Source organism: Barbus barbus (assembly GCF_936440315.1).
Source record: "Barbus barbus genome assembly, chromosome: 14".
NCBI classification, from domain to species: domain Eukaryota; kingdom Metazoa; phylum Chordata; class Actinopteri; order Cypriniformes; family Cyprinidae; genus Barbus; species Barbus barbus.
In genome coordinates this window covers 31,730,477-31,748,557 of record NC_136742.1, presented here as the reverse complement: position 1 = coordinate 31,748,557, position 18,081 = coordinate 31,730,477, and the positions used below count along the sequence as shown (strand labels likewise).

Here is an 18,081-nt window from a genome sequence, read left to right as displayed (position 1 = left end):
AACAGCTTTGCTCATCTGCAAACCGTGCAAACAAGTGCACGGTGTTTATTTGCTTCTTTTCCATTTTGCATTTACTTGTACTTTTACTTTCAATACTTAAGTACGTTTAAGATTTTTTTAAATACTTTTCGTACTTAAGTACAATACATATCATATACTTTAAGACTTTTACTCAAGTGATATTCTAAACAAAGACTTCAACTTCTACCAAAGTAATTTTTTGGTAAGATACCTGTACTCTTACTTGAGTATGGCTTTCGGGTACTTTATACACCACTGTGTGCACACACACACACACACACACACACACACACACACACACACACACACAGACAGGATGCCTTCTTATGCTTTTAAAGGTTTATCCAAGGAGTTAACAAATTTGACTAAGTAATTTTACAGTTTATTTAATGCTATACTATGGGAAACAGATCATCTGATCAACAATGTATCATGTCTCTTCCCTTTCTCCCTCAAACACACAGGCACATACACAGGATGGATGTCATAATTATATAGGCCTATAGCTTTAGGATTCATCAGTGTGGATTATAGTTTTATTACATTAATAAATTACACTTTTTAGAAGTTTTTAATGTGTCAACTCTCACTCTTTCCTACCTATTATTATATGGCTTTAGTGCTTTTATGGAATAGGAGCTGGTATACATATTCAAGAGCGTGCAAAGATGGGTAGTATTTTGATTGTATGTATTGGGCCGGTCTGGGCCAAAATGCCAGGGCCGATTTTTTGTCCCAGTCCAGCCCTGCTCACACTCACCAGATCAGAGAAAAGAGTGTGTGTGTGTGTGTTATCGGATGGTGAGATCATTGAACACATATGTGGAATCTGTTCGATTATTATGCAGTAAACAATGCCATAAATGCAGAACTCTTTGAATCGTGCACTTGATACACGCCAAAAATCTCCGTAAGTTTGTAAAGAGAAAGCAGTGGTCAACAAAAGAGAAAAATTTGAAAAGAGGAGTTTCCCTGTGGTTTTCTTCCAAAATAAAAGCTCTATGGCTTACTGTTTGAAAGCAATATATATATATATAAATAAAATGATACAGTGTGTGTGTATATACGGTCATGGCCAAAAATATCGGCACCCTTGGTAAATATGATCAAAGAAGGCTGTGAAAATTAATCTGCATTGTTAATCCTTTTGATCTTTTATTTAAAAAAATCCCAAAAATCTAACCTTTCATTGGATAATAAGAATTTAAAATGGGAGAAATATCATTATGAAATAAATGTTTTTCTCTAATGCTGGGTACACACCACAAGATAATCGGGCTGATTTTGGGCCGATTTCTACCCTTCCAACAATCCTAGGGAATGTCCCGATTATCTTGGTGGATCTAAAGATTATCTTATCAGATTTTCCTGTGGTGTGAGGTGTGTTAAGAGTGACTGAATCTGCTCGGAAGAACGTTGGAGGCGCCCCGATCGCGAATCAGAAATCCTGATGTGTGTGTGTGTGTGGGGGGGGGGGGGGGGCAAGGACAAACACGCGTATGATCTGCAGATTATCATGTGAAACGAAACAATATCCAATCAGAAAGTGAGCTGACAGAAGATGGACGCAGTCATTTCGCAGCACAAAAGGATATATTCTTACTGCCATTACCAAAGACTGGGACTTTAAAGCCTTGAATAATTTGTAATTATTTATACTTGTTATAAGGAAATGTAATTTTCTTATTGCTTTTCATTTTTTATTTTATTTATTTATTATTGTTTTTTGTTTATTATTGTATTTGATGTGATTTATATGTTATTGCCCTTGTATGTTCTATGTGTCACGTCCTGCTGGTGTGCCCTGATTGGCCACCAGATGTCACTGTGTTTGTTTGAGCACATGGCTTGTTATTTGTGGTTTGTGATGTGCTCTCCTGTCTATTGTCTGACCCCGCCCTCCTTGTTATCTCATTATTGTTTCAGTGACTTCACCTGTGTCCTCTTCGTTTGTCTCCCTATTTATTCTCCTGGTGTCTGCAGTCCTGTGCTGTTTTGTTGTTTAATGTGAGATGTTTGCCGTTGTGTGTGTGTTTGCAGTCTCGGCCTGCCTGCATGTTTTTCCCCCTCGGGGTGGTTTTTGTTCAGTTTTTGTTTTGTTTTATTATTAAAGGACCCACCATTCTCCTGCACTTGAGTCCTCGCCTCATCTCTCTTCCAGAATCCGTGACACTTTGTTTTAAAATTGTAAATAAAATGTATATATTGTTTATTCTCAAGTCTCCAGAGATTTTGCGAGGTTCCCCGTGTTCACAGTCGGGACTCTGGTAGAACATCTGTTGGTGTGTGGTGTGCTGTCTTTGTCACATCGCAGCACACCACACACTATAGGAGCAAACTGTTCAATCTAGAATTTTTATGTCCTCATGTTTGTGGTCTCACATTTTGAAGATTTTAAAAATATTTTAGTGTGTACCCAGCATAATACACATCGGCCACAATTAACGGCACCCTTTTATTCAATACTTTTTCTGGAAAATATATCAAAACTTAATTTTTAATTAGTAATATGCATTGCTAAGGACTTCATTTGGACAACTTTAAAGGCGATTTTCTCAATATTTAGATTTTTCTCAGCCAAATATTGTTTTATCCTAACCAACCATAAATCAATGGAAAGCTTATTTATTAAATATCAATAAAAAAAAAAAAATTTGTGGTCCAGGATCACAAATATCCAAAATCCACTCAGAACAAATTAGCAGCAGTTTGCAACACCCCAGTGTGATTTGCACAGGTAAACATCACAGAAACACCTGGTTTCTGCTCATAGCGTGATATCTCAGTAAGTGAGACAGGACTGGCTTTTCAGTGACAAACACACGATAAAGAGAAACAGACACAGCTATAGCTGCTCTCCTGACAACTACAGCAAAAATAACACACGCTGCTGATGGCTTCCAGCGACACACACAGAGAAACAGCAGCTGATGTTTAGCCACAAAACAAATGCAAAATGCTTGAGACGTGGCGATCTGAGGCACTCAGCAGGGCAGCGTTGAGGGAAGAGAGCAGACAGATACATGCTACGACGTGCTAATTACTAGCATCACCTCGTGCTGAGTTTAAAATGACGGTGAAAAACACGAATGACAGTAAAGCTGGCCCGCTAACAGTCGTCATGTACTGAACTACCACAGAGAACGAGCGCTTCACGCTGATGAAGCTAATTAAACAGATTCTAGTCCAGCTAGATGGAAATATTACAACTAAGAGTTTACTTTTCACTTCAACCAACAAAAAAAGAACTAGAAAGTACTACAGTATTACCATGCTTTTTAGACTTAGACTTTTTCTTCTGAAGTCTTTTCTGCTCACTGAGGCTGCGTTTATTTGATAAAAAAAATACAGTAAAAACTACAGTGAAATATTACTACAGTGTACACAGCTGTTTTCTATTGAATATTGTTTCCATCACAAAAGAGAATAATTTAAAAACGTAATTGCGAGTTTATTTCTTTCAATTTTAAGAAAAATTTTAGAATTGCGAGATTTAAACTCAGAATTGCAAAAATTTGACTTTAATTTCTAAGACAAATGTCAGAATTGTGAAAAATTGCAATTCTAAGAAAAAAGTAAGAATTGCGAGATTTTAACTCAAAATTGGGAAGAAAAAAATGTGCAATCCTAAGAAAAATGTCAGAATTGTGAGATTTTAATGCATAATTGCAAAAATAGACTTGAAATTCAAAGAAAAATCTCAGAATTGCGAAAAATAAAATTGCAACTCCAAGAAAAAAAGGAAGAATTGCGAGATTTTAATTCAAAATTGGGAAAAATATGCTTGCAATTATAAGAAAAAAGTTTGAATTACGAGAAATAAACTTGCAATTTTAAGAAAAAGTCAGAACTGCCTTTTTCAAGGCATCCTTGAAAACATATTTATTTGTATAAAAGTGGATTATGATTTGCATATATTACTTTTATTAAATTAGCAGATATACTGTATTACCAACATGCTAGTGCAGAAAAGCACAGTATTACAGCAGTATTTAGAGCAAGGGTTACATTCTTACCTGGGTAAAGAAGGGCTCGTAGATCTCCACACCTTTATCGGATCCTTGCGAGAGAACGTCTCGTCCGCGGTGCCAGCTGTAGCGGATGGGAGGGTTGGAGTTAGCGACGCAGCGCAGAAACACCGTCCGCTCGTAGTAGAACTGCTCTTTAGCTTCACCGATACTCTGATGTACCGTCACCACAGGCTCGTCCAGATCTGACCAGACAAAAAACAACAACACACGGTGACGCAACTCACAGCACAACACAAAAAGTCATGCAAGTTCATTTGAAAACAACTTTTCTAAACAAATAATTAAAAAGAGAGAAAGAGAGAGAAGTAGAGGATCTTTCATACTTTTTAATCCACATGTAACATGATTCCACGTTACAAACAAATTCCTCCAAAAAGAGTGAAAAATGCAACACTTGAAATTCATTGACTGTGTATAAAAGAAAAGGATTACATTCAGCAATCTTCACGTGTTAGAAGTGCACAAACTAAAGTCCTCAGTGCATTTAAAATTTTAACTCAGAATTGCGAGATTTAAACGTGCAATTCTACAAAAAGTCAGAATTGCTATATAACCTCAGAATAGCTTTCAATTTAAGATTTCAACTTAATTCTATGAAAATAGTGAAATTATGAGACATAAACTCAGAATTGTGAGATTTAAATGTGCGATTCCATTAAAAAAAATCTGAATTGAGACAAACTCAAAATAACGAAATTTAAACTTGGAATTCTATGAAAAAAGTCAGAACTGCAAGATATATACACAGAATGTATAATTAAACAAAATAAAAAATAAAGAACCAGCTACCTTCACATTATAGAGTACAGTATTAAGTTAATCAATTTACTTTCAGTTTTGTAGTAATTTCTGTTCCATATTAAGCTAACGACACATCGGACGTACCAAATAACACTATTTCACAAGAAAAACTCTATTTGTCACACTTCTGTATTCATTAATATGAAATCTCAGTTGTCGATTGATCTTACCCATATTTTGAAGATCACAAGGGCAAGAAAGCAAATATATCAAATTTGCTGAACGACTGAAATGTTTTAAATGCACTGAGCACTTTATTTTTTGCACTTGTAAAAATAAAAGAAGATTGCTAGTATCTCGGTATATAATCCTTTTCTTATACACAGTGATAGAATTTCAAATAACTTTTCTGCCATTAAAACCCTTATAAAAGATACAAACACTTTTTTCTTTGTGAATCTGCTTGAGTAGCAACAGAAGACAAAGATTGCCTCACTGTCACAGTGACAGAAACAGAGAGAGTGAAATACTGCGATGGACTAAATCACTCAATGCCTTCTCCGGCTTTTCCCAGAGGAGAACGAACATCATTTCAGGTGCTGCCTGCTTCTTTCTATTTATACTTTCCTCTGGAGGACAGATTGACGTTCCTGATCAATGACCTGGCAGGACGATCCCTCACGCCAGGGACACAAACCCCCACCTGCTGGCCTTCACAATGGACCACCGCTGACCTCCAGCAGCACACTTATTACAGCATCGGCCCTGACATCATTTGAGCCCACAGTTATTCCCGCTGGACACAGATATTGCTCCGAGGTTTCATAGTTCAACAGACTTCAAGGACATTTTTGTCTGAGATGTTTCTCCAATATATATATATATATATTAGTGCCGTCACGATTAACCAAAATAAAAGTTTTTGCTTACATAATATGTGTACCGTGGATATTTATTATGTATATATAAATACACACACATGCATGTATATATTTCAGAAAAAAATATGTTATGTTTATATTTTAAATATATTTATTTATAATATAAATTATATGAATATAAATATAGACATGTAAATACGTGTGTATATTTATATATACATAAAAAATATACACAGAACACACACATATATTATGAAAGTAAAAACTTACATTTTTTATGTGATTAATTGCAATTAATCGTTTGACAGCACTAATATACACACACACACACACACACACACACACACACACTCACACACACACACACACACACATGGGATTTACAGTGAAAAAATGGCTAATTAATTTGAATTTATGTAATGTAAATAATTAGTCCTACAATTAAATTACAAAGTAACATTACATTTTTTGGTAACACTTTACAAAAAGGTGTCATTTGTTAACATTAGTTAATGCATTAATGAACATGAACAAAGAATAATCAACACATTTATTACACTATTTATTAATCTTTGTTAATGTTAGTTAATAAAAATACAGTCATTAATTGCTAATTCATGTTGGCATTCATTAACTAATGTTAACAAACACAACTCATGATTTTAATAATGCATTAGTAAATGCTGAAATTAACATTAACTAAGATTAATAAATGCGGTAGAAGTATTGATCAGTCTTACTTCATGTTTACTAATGTAGTTAACTAACGTGAACTAATGAACCTTATTGTAAAGTGTTACCATTTTTTTTATTTTAAAGCTGAAAAAACTGAAATATTTTTTTCTTGTAAAACATACTTCAAACATTTTTATAGTTTTATTTACATAAAATATTTTTTTACAGTGTGTGTGTATGATTTATATTAGAGTGTAAAAAAATTAAATAAATGTAGAGCAGCTGAGATCATTTAATGAGAATTTATGAGTATTTATATAAATATTCTCATCAGACTTTTGAGATGCAATTTCGAGAATTAATGAATAAATTTTCTTAAACCTTCTTGAAAAAAAAAAGACACAAATGAGTCGACAATGAGAGTCTAGAGCTACAAGAGATCAGAAACGTTTGCTCTCCATTTACTCCATATCCGTCTAGGAGAAACTGTTGAGATATTAAAGAGATTCTATGTATCTTTCCCGCGTCACATCTGACGGGCGATTAACCTGTGTTTGCCGAAGCGATGAACTGGACAGATTTACTGCTTTCTCAAGCGTGACGCCTTAAGCTCTTCCAAATGGCACTTATTGTAAATCTGATGTCATTTCACTTGCTAATTCTCACGTCCTGCTAATAATTCTTTAAAGACAGATGCAGTTGCATAACCGGGTGAGACCGGCGGTGTTAAATGGGATAAATTCTTCATGAACTCTAATGTTTGACCGGCGAACGCGAGAGATTCTGGATCCGAATCAAAACTGATTAGTGCTGACCTTCTCCAGGCCAAAACGACGCTAATAAGATCCCACTTACAACATTAAGAAATACAGCGTCTCCGCTCGCTCGAGATCCAACATAATCAGCGAGTGGACGCTGCCACCTTGAATGCTGATTCCTCACTTTCATTAAGACATGATTCTTTATTGTCGTTAATTTTTTTTTGGGGGGGGGGGGTGGTAAATGGCTTTAGAAACACAACAGCAGCATTTTTTATGTTTACACAGAGACTGATAAGTATATTAATACGTCTGTTGACTTTAGCCATCCTTGCTGCATTATATGCAAATGGTGACCGTTTAAAAAATAGGGAAATGCACTTTCCAGGTTTTTTTCTTCAAAGTTTGCATGTCTGTAACTCAAGAAGTATTAAAGATATCTTAATATCCTTTTATATTCTGGTTTCTAACAAACTTTTATTTTGTTATCTTCATGATTATTTTCCAGAGATATGGGGATCTCAATGTGGCTTCATGTGCAAATTGTTGCATTTTTCCTATTTTCAGTAGTTGAAAATCAAATTGTGAGTCACTTTGCATATAGATGATTATTTTGTCTATTAAATATATACCTTTCTGAGTGGCAAAAGATTATTTTTCTAATGTTTGCATGCCTGTAATTTAAGAAGTTTTGTTCTTAACACGCTTTTCTGTTGGTATATTCATTTTTGCACCCCTTTATAGTTCAGTTGCAGAGATATGTGTCTGTGGGGAATTTGTTCAGTTGTACACGTTCCCCTGTCTGTTGTGCTGCTGAGAGGTTTGCGTTTGTAGCTCCGCTCTTTTTTATTGAATCTTTACCTTACTTTCACTCTCTGTTGTTTAAAGTGATAATATATAACTTCATTTTAAACTTTTTAAAAAGCGAACGATCAAATTAGTTAGATTAGTTTGATAGATAATACCAGAAATATGGTGGGAATTAAGGTTCCATTCGCGTTTCTATTCGCGCCTATTATTGTTTTCTTTTTTCTCGCTCCATTTTCATTTCTCTCTCGCTCCGTTTTTCACGAGTTCATCAAACAACAGTGGTAAGTGGTAAGTTAAGTTGGTATCCTTCATCAGTCACGGTGAGTAATGGCTTCTTCTCCTGCTATTGGTGTTTGCACTTCATGTCACATGTATAGTTTATCTCTCTCTGTCGGCGATGAGGGATTCACATGTGATAAATGCAGGGAAATAGTTAGGCTGACAGAGAAGGTTTCAGAATTAGAGACACGCATCATAAACTTTAGTTGAGGATAGTAAGAATGTGAGGGATGTAGATACTGCTTTGGATGCGACTAGCTCAGGGAGTCCTGTACATTGTTCGGTTCCGGGTTGAGCCCGTGCAGCAGAGCAGCTGGGTGACTGTGAGGCGGCCTAGTCGCGGGTCAAAACATCACTCTTCCGTTCCGATCAGAACATCAAACAGGTTCTCCCCACTCAGTGACGCACTCACTGAGAAACCTGGTGAAAGTGCTCTAGTTATTGGCGATTCTATTGTATGGAACATGAAAATAGAGACACCAGCCACCATAGTCCAATGTTTACCGGGAGCCAGAGCGCCTGATATCTTGGCAAATTTACTGGCTAATGCTAAACGTAAATTCAGTAAGATTGTTATCCACGTCGACTTCGCCAGTCGGAGATCACTAAAAATAATGTTAAAGAGGTGTGTGAACTTGCAAGTACGATGTCAGACACTGTAATATGCTCTGGTCCGCTCCCTGCTTACCGTGGTGATGAGATTCATAGCAGACTGGCGTCACTCAATGGCTGGATGTCTAAGTGGTGCCCGCAGAATAACATAGACTTTATAGACAATTGGACGAGTTTTTGGGGCAGACCTGACCTGTTGAAAAAAGATGGTGTTCATCCCTCCTGGGGTGGTGCCGCTCTTCTCTCTAGAAATATGGCACGTAGTCTTAGAGTTCGTACTTGACTAACTGGGGCCCAGGTCAGGAAGCAGACAGACTGGCTAAACCGACCGTCTGCTAGCCGCCTCACGTCACAGAAGTCAGTTAATTCTCAGCACATAGAGACTCTTTCACCCAGATATCACACTATAGAGACTGTGTCTGTTCCCCGAACTAGAAAATACAGAAAACATCCAAACCAAATTAAGAGTAACATTTAATTGATGTTCAACAAATAAAAAATATTTACAATACAGAGAAACAATTGATAAAGCTTGGCTTATTGAATATTAGATCCCTTTCTACAAAAGCACTATTTGTAAATGATCTGATCAATGATAATAATCTAGATTTGTTCTGTTTGACAGGAACATGGCTAAAACCAGATGAATGCATTACTTTAAATGAGTCCACCCCCCAAGATTACTGCTATAAAAATGAGCCACGTCCGAAAGGTAAAGGGGGAGGTGTTGCTACAATTTATAACAATATTCTCAGTATTTCTCAGAGGGCAGGATTTAAGTATAACTCGTTTGAAGTTATGGTGCTGCGTATAACATTATCTAGAGAAACACGTGTTAGTGATAAATCCCCTGTGATGTTTGTACTGGCTACTGTATACAGGCCACCAGGGCACCACACAGACTTTATTAAAGAATTTGCTGATTTTCTATCTGAGTTAGTACTGGCTGCAGATAAAGTCGTAATTGTTGGTGATTTTAATATCCATGCAGATAATGAAAAAGATGCATTAGGATCAGCATTCATAGTCATTCTGAACTCTATCGGGGTTAGACAACACGTGCCAGGACCTACTCATTGTTGAAATCATAATAATGTCACATGGAATTGATGTTAATGGTGTTGAAATTCTGCAGCAAAGCAATGATATCTCAGATCATTATCTAGTCTTGTGTAAACTCCATATAGCTAAAACTGTAAATTCTACTCCTTCTTACAAGTATGGTAGAACCATCACCTCTACCACAAAACACTGCTTTGTAAGTAATCTTCCTGATTTATCTCAATTCCTCAGCATATCCAACAGCGCAGAAAAACTTGATGATGTAACAGAAGCTATGGACTCTCTCTTTTCTAGCACTTTAGATACAATTGCTCCTTTACGCTTAAGGAAGATCAAAGAAAACAGTCCGACTCCGTGGTATAATGAGCACACTCGCACCTTAAAGAGAGCAGCTCGGAAAATGGAGCGCAGATGGAGGAAAACAAAACTAGAGGTATTTCGTATAGCCTGGTGGGAAAATACCCTATCCTACAGAAAAGCATTAAAAACTGCTAGATCTGATTACTTTTCATCTCTTCTAGAAGAAAACAAACATAACCCCCAGTATTTATTCAATACAGTCACTAAATTAACGAAAAATAAAGCATCAACAGGTGTTGGCATTTCCCAAAAGCACAGCAGTAATGACTTTATGAACTACTTTACTTCCAAGATCGATACTATCAGAGATAAAATTGTAGCCATGCAGCCGTCAGCTACAATATCACATCAGATGCACTATAGATCCCCTGAGGAACAATTCCACTCATTCTCTACTATAGGAGAGGAAGAATTGTATAAATTTGTTAAATCATCTAAACCAACAACATGTATGTTAGACCCTATTCCATCTAAACTACTAAAAGAGCTGCTTCCAGAAGTCATAGATCCTCTTTTGGCTATTATTAATTCATCACTGTCATTAGGATATGTCCCCCAAACCTTCAAATTGGCTGTTATTATGCCTCTCATTAACTTGACCCCAAAGATTTAGTTAATTACAGACCGATCTCAAATCTCCCTTTTCTGTCAAAGATACTAGAAAAGGTAAAATGTTTGTTAAGAATCTAAATCTAAAGAGATATGGAGATATCTGCAGTACTTCTTGAGTTACAAGCATGCAAACTTTGGATAAATAATATTTTAAACACTCAATGTATTATGTTCCATGCAATTGTTTTAATAGAAGGAAACAAGATGCATTTCTAATTTCAACATTATTTGTTCCTCAGACACTCTTCTTTAAAACGAAAAAGAATAAGCTGCATGTAAAGTGATCCACATTTGGTTTTGACCACTGAAAATGGGAAAAAAATGCAACAATTTGGACACGGAGCCGCATTGGGATAAAATGTATTATAGAGGGCCTTAAAAATTAACATAACGAACAAAATGTTTGTTAAGAACCAGAATCTAAAAGGAAATTGAGATATATTTAATATGTCTTAGGTTACAGGCACACAAACCTTGGAAAAATATATTTTTGGCACTCACACAGGTATGTTCTAAGCAACTGTTCTTTTGATAAATAGAAAATCATTTCAACATCATTTGTTCTGAAGACATTCCTCTTTAAAAGAAAAAAGTATCTGTATGCAAAGTGACCCACATTTGGTTTTTGACCACTGAAAATGGGAAAAATGCTACAATTTACACATGGAGTCACACCGAGATCCCAATATCTCTGGAAATGAAAGACATAGTGCCTTGAGAATGAAGATACCACAACAATGTTTGTTAAGAACCGATTTTCTTGAGTTACGGGCATGCAAACTTTTTTTGCATACAGTATATATATTTATTTATTTATTTATTTATCACTCAGAAAAGTAATAGAAAAAGTAATAAAGAATGCAAAATAACCCAGATTTTGTTTTTTACCACTGAAATTTGTGCAATTTTATCTATGGAGCCACACTGAGATCCCAATATCTCTAGAACTGAACCATACAGGATCTTAAAAACAAAGATAACTTTAAAAGAATAATGAGATATCTTTAATACTTCTTGAGTTATGGGCATTCAAACTTTAACAAATAATATTTTTGGCACTCAGGCGATTATGTTCTAAGCTTTGTTTTGAAAAATGCATTTCTAGTTTCAAGATTATTAGTCCTTCATACATTTCTCTTTAAAAGAAAAAAGTAGCTGTTCTATGTAATGTAACTGAAATTTATATGAATTTATTTCATTTATTTTAAATTATTATTGATAATTGAAAATGGGAAGAATGCAACAATTTGCACAAGAAGCAGATGAGATCCCAATATCACTGAAATTGATCCCTAAAAATGAAGACACCAAAAGAAAAAAGAGTTACAGACATTGATACTTTGGAAAATATTATTTTTGGAACTCAGAAAGAAACGTATTCTCCACTAGCTGCCAAAGCAGCTTTTCTCATTCTCATTTGGTTCAACTTGACATGATACAATAATTAAACTAAAACTAAAATAACATTTAATAAAACTATATACACATATACAAAAAAATAAAAAATAAATAAAAGTCTCTTAATGATAATAAAAGAGCACTGACTAAAATATTTCTTTTTAAAAACGGCCTTTTATCTTTTTTGTGATGTGTTCAGTGATAATGTTGGCAGGGAAATAAAAGCCACAACCAAGGCATCAGGATCAGTCCTTATTGAGTTTAATCTATGTTAAAGCTAAAAGCCTCTCAGAATAATGCGAATCAAGCAGCGTGACTTTAATAAGCATCTGGAGGGTCAGAATCGAGCCGCGCTTCTCTGTCAGACGCTTCACAACAGTGACGGCTCAGACTGTGGGTTTAATCAAACACGCTGCGATCTCCTGCTGTAATCTATAGCCATCATTACAGAAAAAACAGCCTTCAGGCCCATCACTGCGCTGCAATGAAATCCACCCGACCGGGCGACACTAATCAGTGTCCGGACTGAATTACACGCCACACGAGTGACATTCGCGTGAGGTTTTCTGTGTATAAATAGTCACTCTGAGGGGAAAGATCAGTGATTACATTCCTTAGAGAGAAAAAGAATAGAGATTGAACTATTAATGAGACATGCAGAGGCGCAATTATCATATTTTCTAAAGACAATTGGTAGGAAAACTCACTGCTGTGAATGTTGTGACATTAAATGACCCGCTGTACAGAAATTCCCAGGCAACCAATCAAATTTAAGAATTTTTTATTGGTAAAATTTTGATTCTTTATTATCGTTTAATTTTTTTCCAGTGAAAGAAATGCAAGCCAAAAAATACAATGCAATAGAGGAATACAATGGGGGGGTTAAATGGCTTTAGAAACACAACAGCAGCATTTTTTTATGTTTACACAGAGACTGATAAGTATATTAATAAGTCTGTTGACTTTAGCCATCCTTGCTGCATGTTTAAGGCCCTGTATGATTAATTTCCAGAGATATGGGGATCTCAACGCGGCTTCATGTGCAAATTGTTGCATTTTTCCTATTTTCAGTAGTTGAAAATCAAATTGTGAGTCACTTTGCATATAGCTGATTATTTTATATATTAAATATATACCTTTCTAAGTGGCAAAATATTATTTTTCTAATGTTTGCATGCCTGTAATTGAAAAAAAATGGGTTCTTAACACACTTTTCTTTTGGTATATTCGTTTTTGCTCCCCTGTATATTTCAGTTCCAGAGATATGTGTCTGTGGGGAAATTGTTCAGTTGTACACATTTTCAGTGGTCAAAAACCAAATGTTCCATGTGTGTAAAAGATTGTTTACACATTATTAATCCAGAGCCGTGGAGCAAACGGTGAAATACAATTCTTAGATTCTTTTAGATGCTTCAGTCCGATTTGGTGAACCGTTTCATCTAGTTTTGAGAAACAGCATCACTCCGGACCGTTTGCCTCAAGTTATGGATTTCTCTCTGTTCATGTATAAAGGTGAGCTGATGAAGACTAGTTTATTCTTTGTATGCTTTCAATATGCAAAACATTCTCATTTCACATCATTATTGGATGCTTTAATAATGTAATTGCATATACATTACATCATTGCATAAACAAATTGCACTGGGTAACACTTTATTTTAAGGTGTCATTGATACACGTTACATGTACTTACTATTTATAATAACAATAGATTATACATAATTACATGCAAGTAACCCTAAACCAAACCCTCATCCTATACCTAAACATATAGTAAGTACATGTAAAAATAAAGGTGCTTCAAAAGGTTCTTCAAGCGATGCCATAGATTAACCATTTTTGGTTCCACAAAGAACCATTCAGTCAAAGAACCATCTCTTTCTTACCTTTTTATAATCTGAAGAACCTTCTTTCACCACAAAGAAGCTTTTGTGAAACAGAAAGGTTCTTCAGATGTTAAAGGTTCTTTATGGAACCATTTAGACAAAAAGGTTCTTCTATGGCATCGTGAAGCACCTTTATTATTAAGAGTGTAATTAATTAATATTACTCAGTACTTAAATGTATAATTACATGTTGAACTAAACCAGTTCTTTGAAACAAACTGTCCAAAAGAAAAAAAAAAGCGTATTTCCCTGTTTGTCTGCACTGTAAAAAATATTTTCTTCAGAAGACAAGTCATAATATCTTAAGTCATTTCACTTGTCAAGTAAATGCATCTGAAGTCCAGAATTTGTATATATTTATACAAGAAAACAAGACAAAAATACAAAGGAAGTAAATCGTTTTTTGGAGTGTGAGGCTCTGGATTACAGATAATAATGTTGTAAATAATATTACATTTCTTGCACAGACCAATCGTTTCACTTCTTAAGACCTCAGTATATCACCAGGAGCCATGGACATTCATTTTGTGTTGCCTGATATGCTTTTTTTTGACTCTCAAGTGCCGGCACCCATTGACTTGCATTATACGGAGCACAGTTTTGGCTAAAAATCTTCTTTATTGTTCTACTGCAGAAAAAAAGAGCCATCTGAGAGTGAGTAAATTAACAGCAAATGTTCATTTTTGGGTGAACTGTCCCTTTAAAATCACGTGTATGAGCAGCAGTAACAGAGATGTCTGCGCTAATGGAAGATCCGGTGGCTGTCTGATGAAATCATAGATCAGACCATCTCAGATGGTTTTAGGCTGCAAAGGCTGTTACCTGCTACTAAAGCAATAACTTTATCACCTCGTACATCTGAAAACAGCCTGCGCTCTCGCCTGCATCCACACCGAGACGAGCGCGGAGGAAAGAAATTACCTTCTGCCCTCGGCTGAGCTGCAAACATCGCACACAGGACCAGCTGATAAAATTAAGCATCTGTTTCGCCCAACGCTCAGGGGCCAGTCGTTCAAAAAAATTTAATCTGGATCAGAATGATCTGGATTTGGAAATCCCATGTTTTGCTATCCAGGATCAGGTAACCCGTCTTACTTTTGTGCTGGTTTTTCTAAGCAAAATTGGATTGGATCACCCTGATCTAGATACACACTTTTTCAGATTTCCAAATCTGGATTACTAGTGCTCTACGGAGCCCCTAAAGGGACATGATGATGGAGAAAAAACAAAACAAAAAAACGAGATGGGGAAGAAAATGCCAATATTTTGCATTCTAGTTTTGCATTGCATTTACACAACTTCTGACTGGTCCATCTCTGATGATTGTGCTAATGTAGTTTACAATCAGTGATAAAAAAACAAACAAAAAAACACTTTAAATTAAATATTATATTTTTGTTTGACACTGACAGCTGTTTGGGATGCTGTTTTTTTGGGATCAAAAGTATCCCAATCTTACTAAAACAACTCAAACCAGATCAAAACCAAGATGGGATCTAATCCAAATTCAGAATCATTTTTTTATTTTTTTTTCAACAATACATTTTTAAGATTTGATCCAATCCATTGGCCAAAATCCGATCAGATTGCTTTTGAACAGCTGGCCCTAGATCTTCAGATTGCCGAGAAACGAATCCGCATGCGATGCATTAAAGCACGGAGCACAGACCGAATTCCCTCGTCTGCAATGATGCATCTGGCAAAGCCAATCGATAGATGCTTTCCATCACAAACCGCAGCGCTTTAATGCTTTTATAACACACTCCTGTGAAATAATTGTCAACTGTACTTCATAAAAGTATAAGGAAACCACATCCTTAATCAGAAGCTTTCCTGGATGCATCTATTATTTATGAACGTCAATCTACTGTACTTCATTTAAGAAGGATTCTTGTAAACAGATGCAATCAATAAACATCTCATATCTGAGACTGATGACAAAATCTGACTGTACTGAGAAACAGCAACGCATTAAAGATAACATCATATTTTTTTTATGTTTATGGAGTTTATGATTTCCAAACTGACTCTAGCATACACATCCCTGCATGCTCGTTTATGAAATATTCTGCTTAATTAGTCACACCTACTAAATCAAGCAACAGCATTACTGTTTCTCACAGTTAGTGTTAGTGATTGGAATTAACTAACCATAACTAACTCATCCTGCATCTACAGGAGCTTCATTATATCAGCATAAACCTCACTGCTTAATCAACTGCGACTTATATGAAAATATGTATTTATAAAGGTAGAGACTGATGTTGAAATATTATTATACAAACAACATGCATACATTTTTTGCACAGCTTTTAAATTAATTCAACATTGTTTATAATAATGTAAAGATAAATAGGCAATCATTGCATGCATTAATATAATAACACAGTCCTAAAAATTCTACTGATTTGATCTCATGACACCAAAATGTGTATTATATGCACACCAAAGCCAGTTTCTGCATATAAATAGCATGCAAAATATAAAAAACAATTAATGCTATTGATATGCATTTTCACGAGACTGATTTGTGAAAAAAGTCCTAATATTACATAAGTTGATGATGCCGAGTTCAAAATGTTTTTTTCAAATGATCAGCTTTAATCAAAATTATGTTTTGTAAGGAACAAGCTAGTTAAATTCTGGCTACATACAAAACAAGCTAAGAACTGTTTATTTGTTTAGTGCTTTTTACGGATTAGAAATTTCAGAAGCATGAAAACAAAATGGTTATTCAAACTGAGAATAAATTATACAGCATAAAACTAGAACTCAAAGCGCTTCTGATTGGCTGAAGCTCAACAGAAACACGTGTGATTGGTTATAGCGCTCAACGCTGCAAACCACGCTTAAAATCAAATACGATGCGGCGTGAGCATATCTACTGTAAACGTAATGCTGTAATCAACACTTTTCATTCAGCCCTACATAATCGTCCAAGCACATTTTTGTCGCCTTATCGTGAATTTTTAGGGCATTTTTGCTTTTTTTGGTGGCATTTTTGCCCCAAGATCCTGTTAAAGGGATAGAACTCACAAATTGAAAAGTGCTGTTAAGGTGATTTCTTAGTGATTTCTTTCTTCAGTAGAACAGTAAAGAAGATTGAAACCGTGGTTCTTGGTGATTCATAATGCAAGTCAGTGGATATCTGACAATTAAGAGTAAAAAAATAAGCATATCAAGGAACAAAGAAATTATACCCGTGACTCCTGACGATATATTTAGGTCTTATGAAGCGAAATGATCACTCTGTGCAAGAAACTGAACATTATTTACAGCATTATTACCTGTAATCCAGAGCCTCAGGCAACGGGGACATCTGATTCTTTTCTGGAAAACTGATTCTATGTTGTAAATATTGTAAATAATGTTCAGTTTTTGCACAGAGTGATCGTACTGTTTGACTGAAAACTCATCTACATCTGGGATGGCCTGAGGCTGGGTAAATTAACAGCACATTTTCAGTTTTGGTGAACTATCCCTTTCATTTGCTCTATCCCTTTAATTCGATCGGGATGATGGATACGGGTCCGGCTCAGACTCTTTCTCCTGCAGATGAAGATGAGGAAATAATGAGAGCCAGTGGGGAAGTCAGAGGAGTAATGAATCTCTTCCTCTGCTCTCTCAGAGACAGCGGCGTCTGCCGAGCTTCATCAGCCCAACAATTCATCTCTGCGGAGAACGAGCCGCTGACCGAACTCAGACCGGCAGAAAACCAGAGCAAACGAATCAAGACCTCCGCTATCGAAGACCTAAAACACACAGCTCTTCTTCTGCTGTTATTGGAGAACTGCACAGATTGTTTGTCTGCAGCTGCTTTCATATACAGGCAGAAACTGATGGGAAAATATTCTGTGTAAGTGCATGCGTACAAACTTTATTTTATTTTTTTACTTCAACATAGGCCTTTATAACATGTCAAAATATAATAATACAGCCCTGCAACTTAAAACAA

The 18,081-nt window shown here is 35.7% G+C and overlaps 2 protein-coding genes across 4 annotated transcripts in view; one reads left to right on the top strand and one right to left on the bottom strand.

Annotated features, from left to right (window-relative positions):
* LOC306880072 (transcriptional repressor protein YY1-like) overlaps window positions 1–18,081 on the top strand; it is a 672,069-nt gene that overhangs the window by 404,183 nt on the left and 249,805 nt on the right. The gene's annotated exons all lie outside the window — the stretch shown is intronic.
* The window catches only part of LOC306879911 (MAM domain-containing glycosylphosphatidylinositol anchor protein 2-like), a gene marked incomplete at both ends in the record, with an annotated part of 192,085 nt that overhangs the window by 82,475 nt on the left and 91,529 nt on the right, over window positions 1–18,081 (bottom strand). The window contains one exon of the mRNA XM_079433149.1: window positions 4,038–4,234. Coding sequence (XP_079289275.1) covers window positions 4,038–4,234 — 197 coding nt within the window. The remainder of the gene's footprint in view (window positions 1–4,037; window positions 4,235–18,081) is intronic.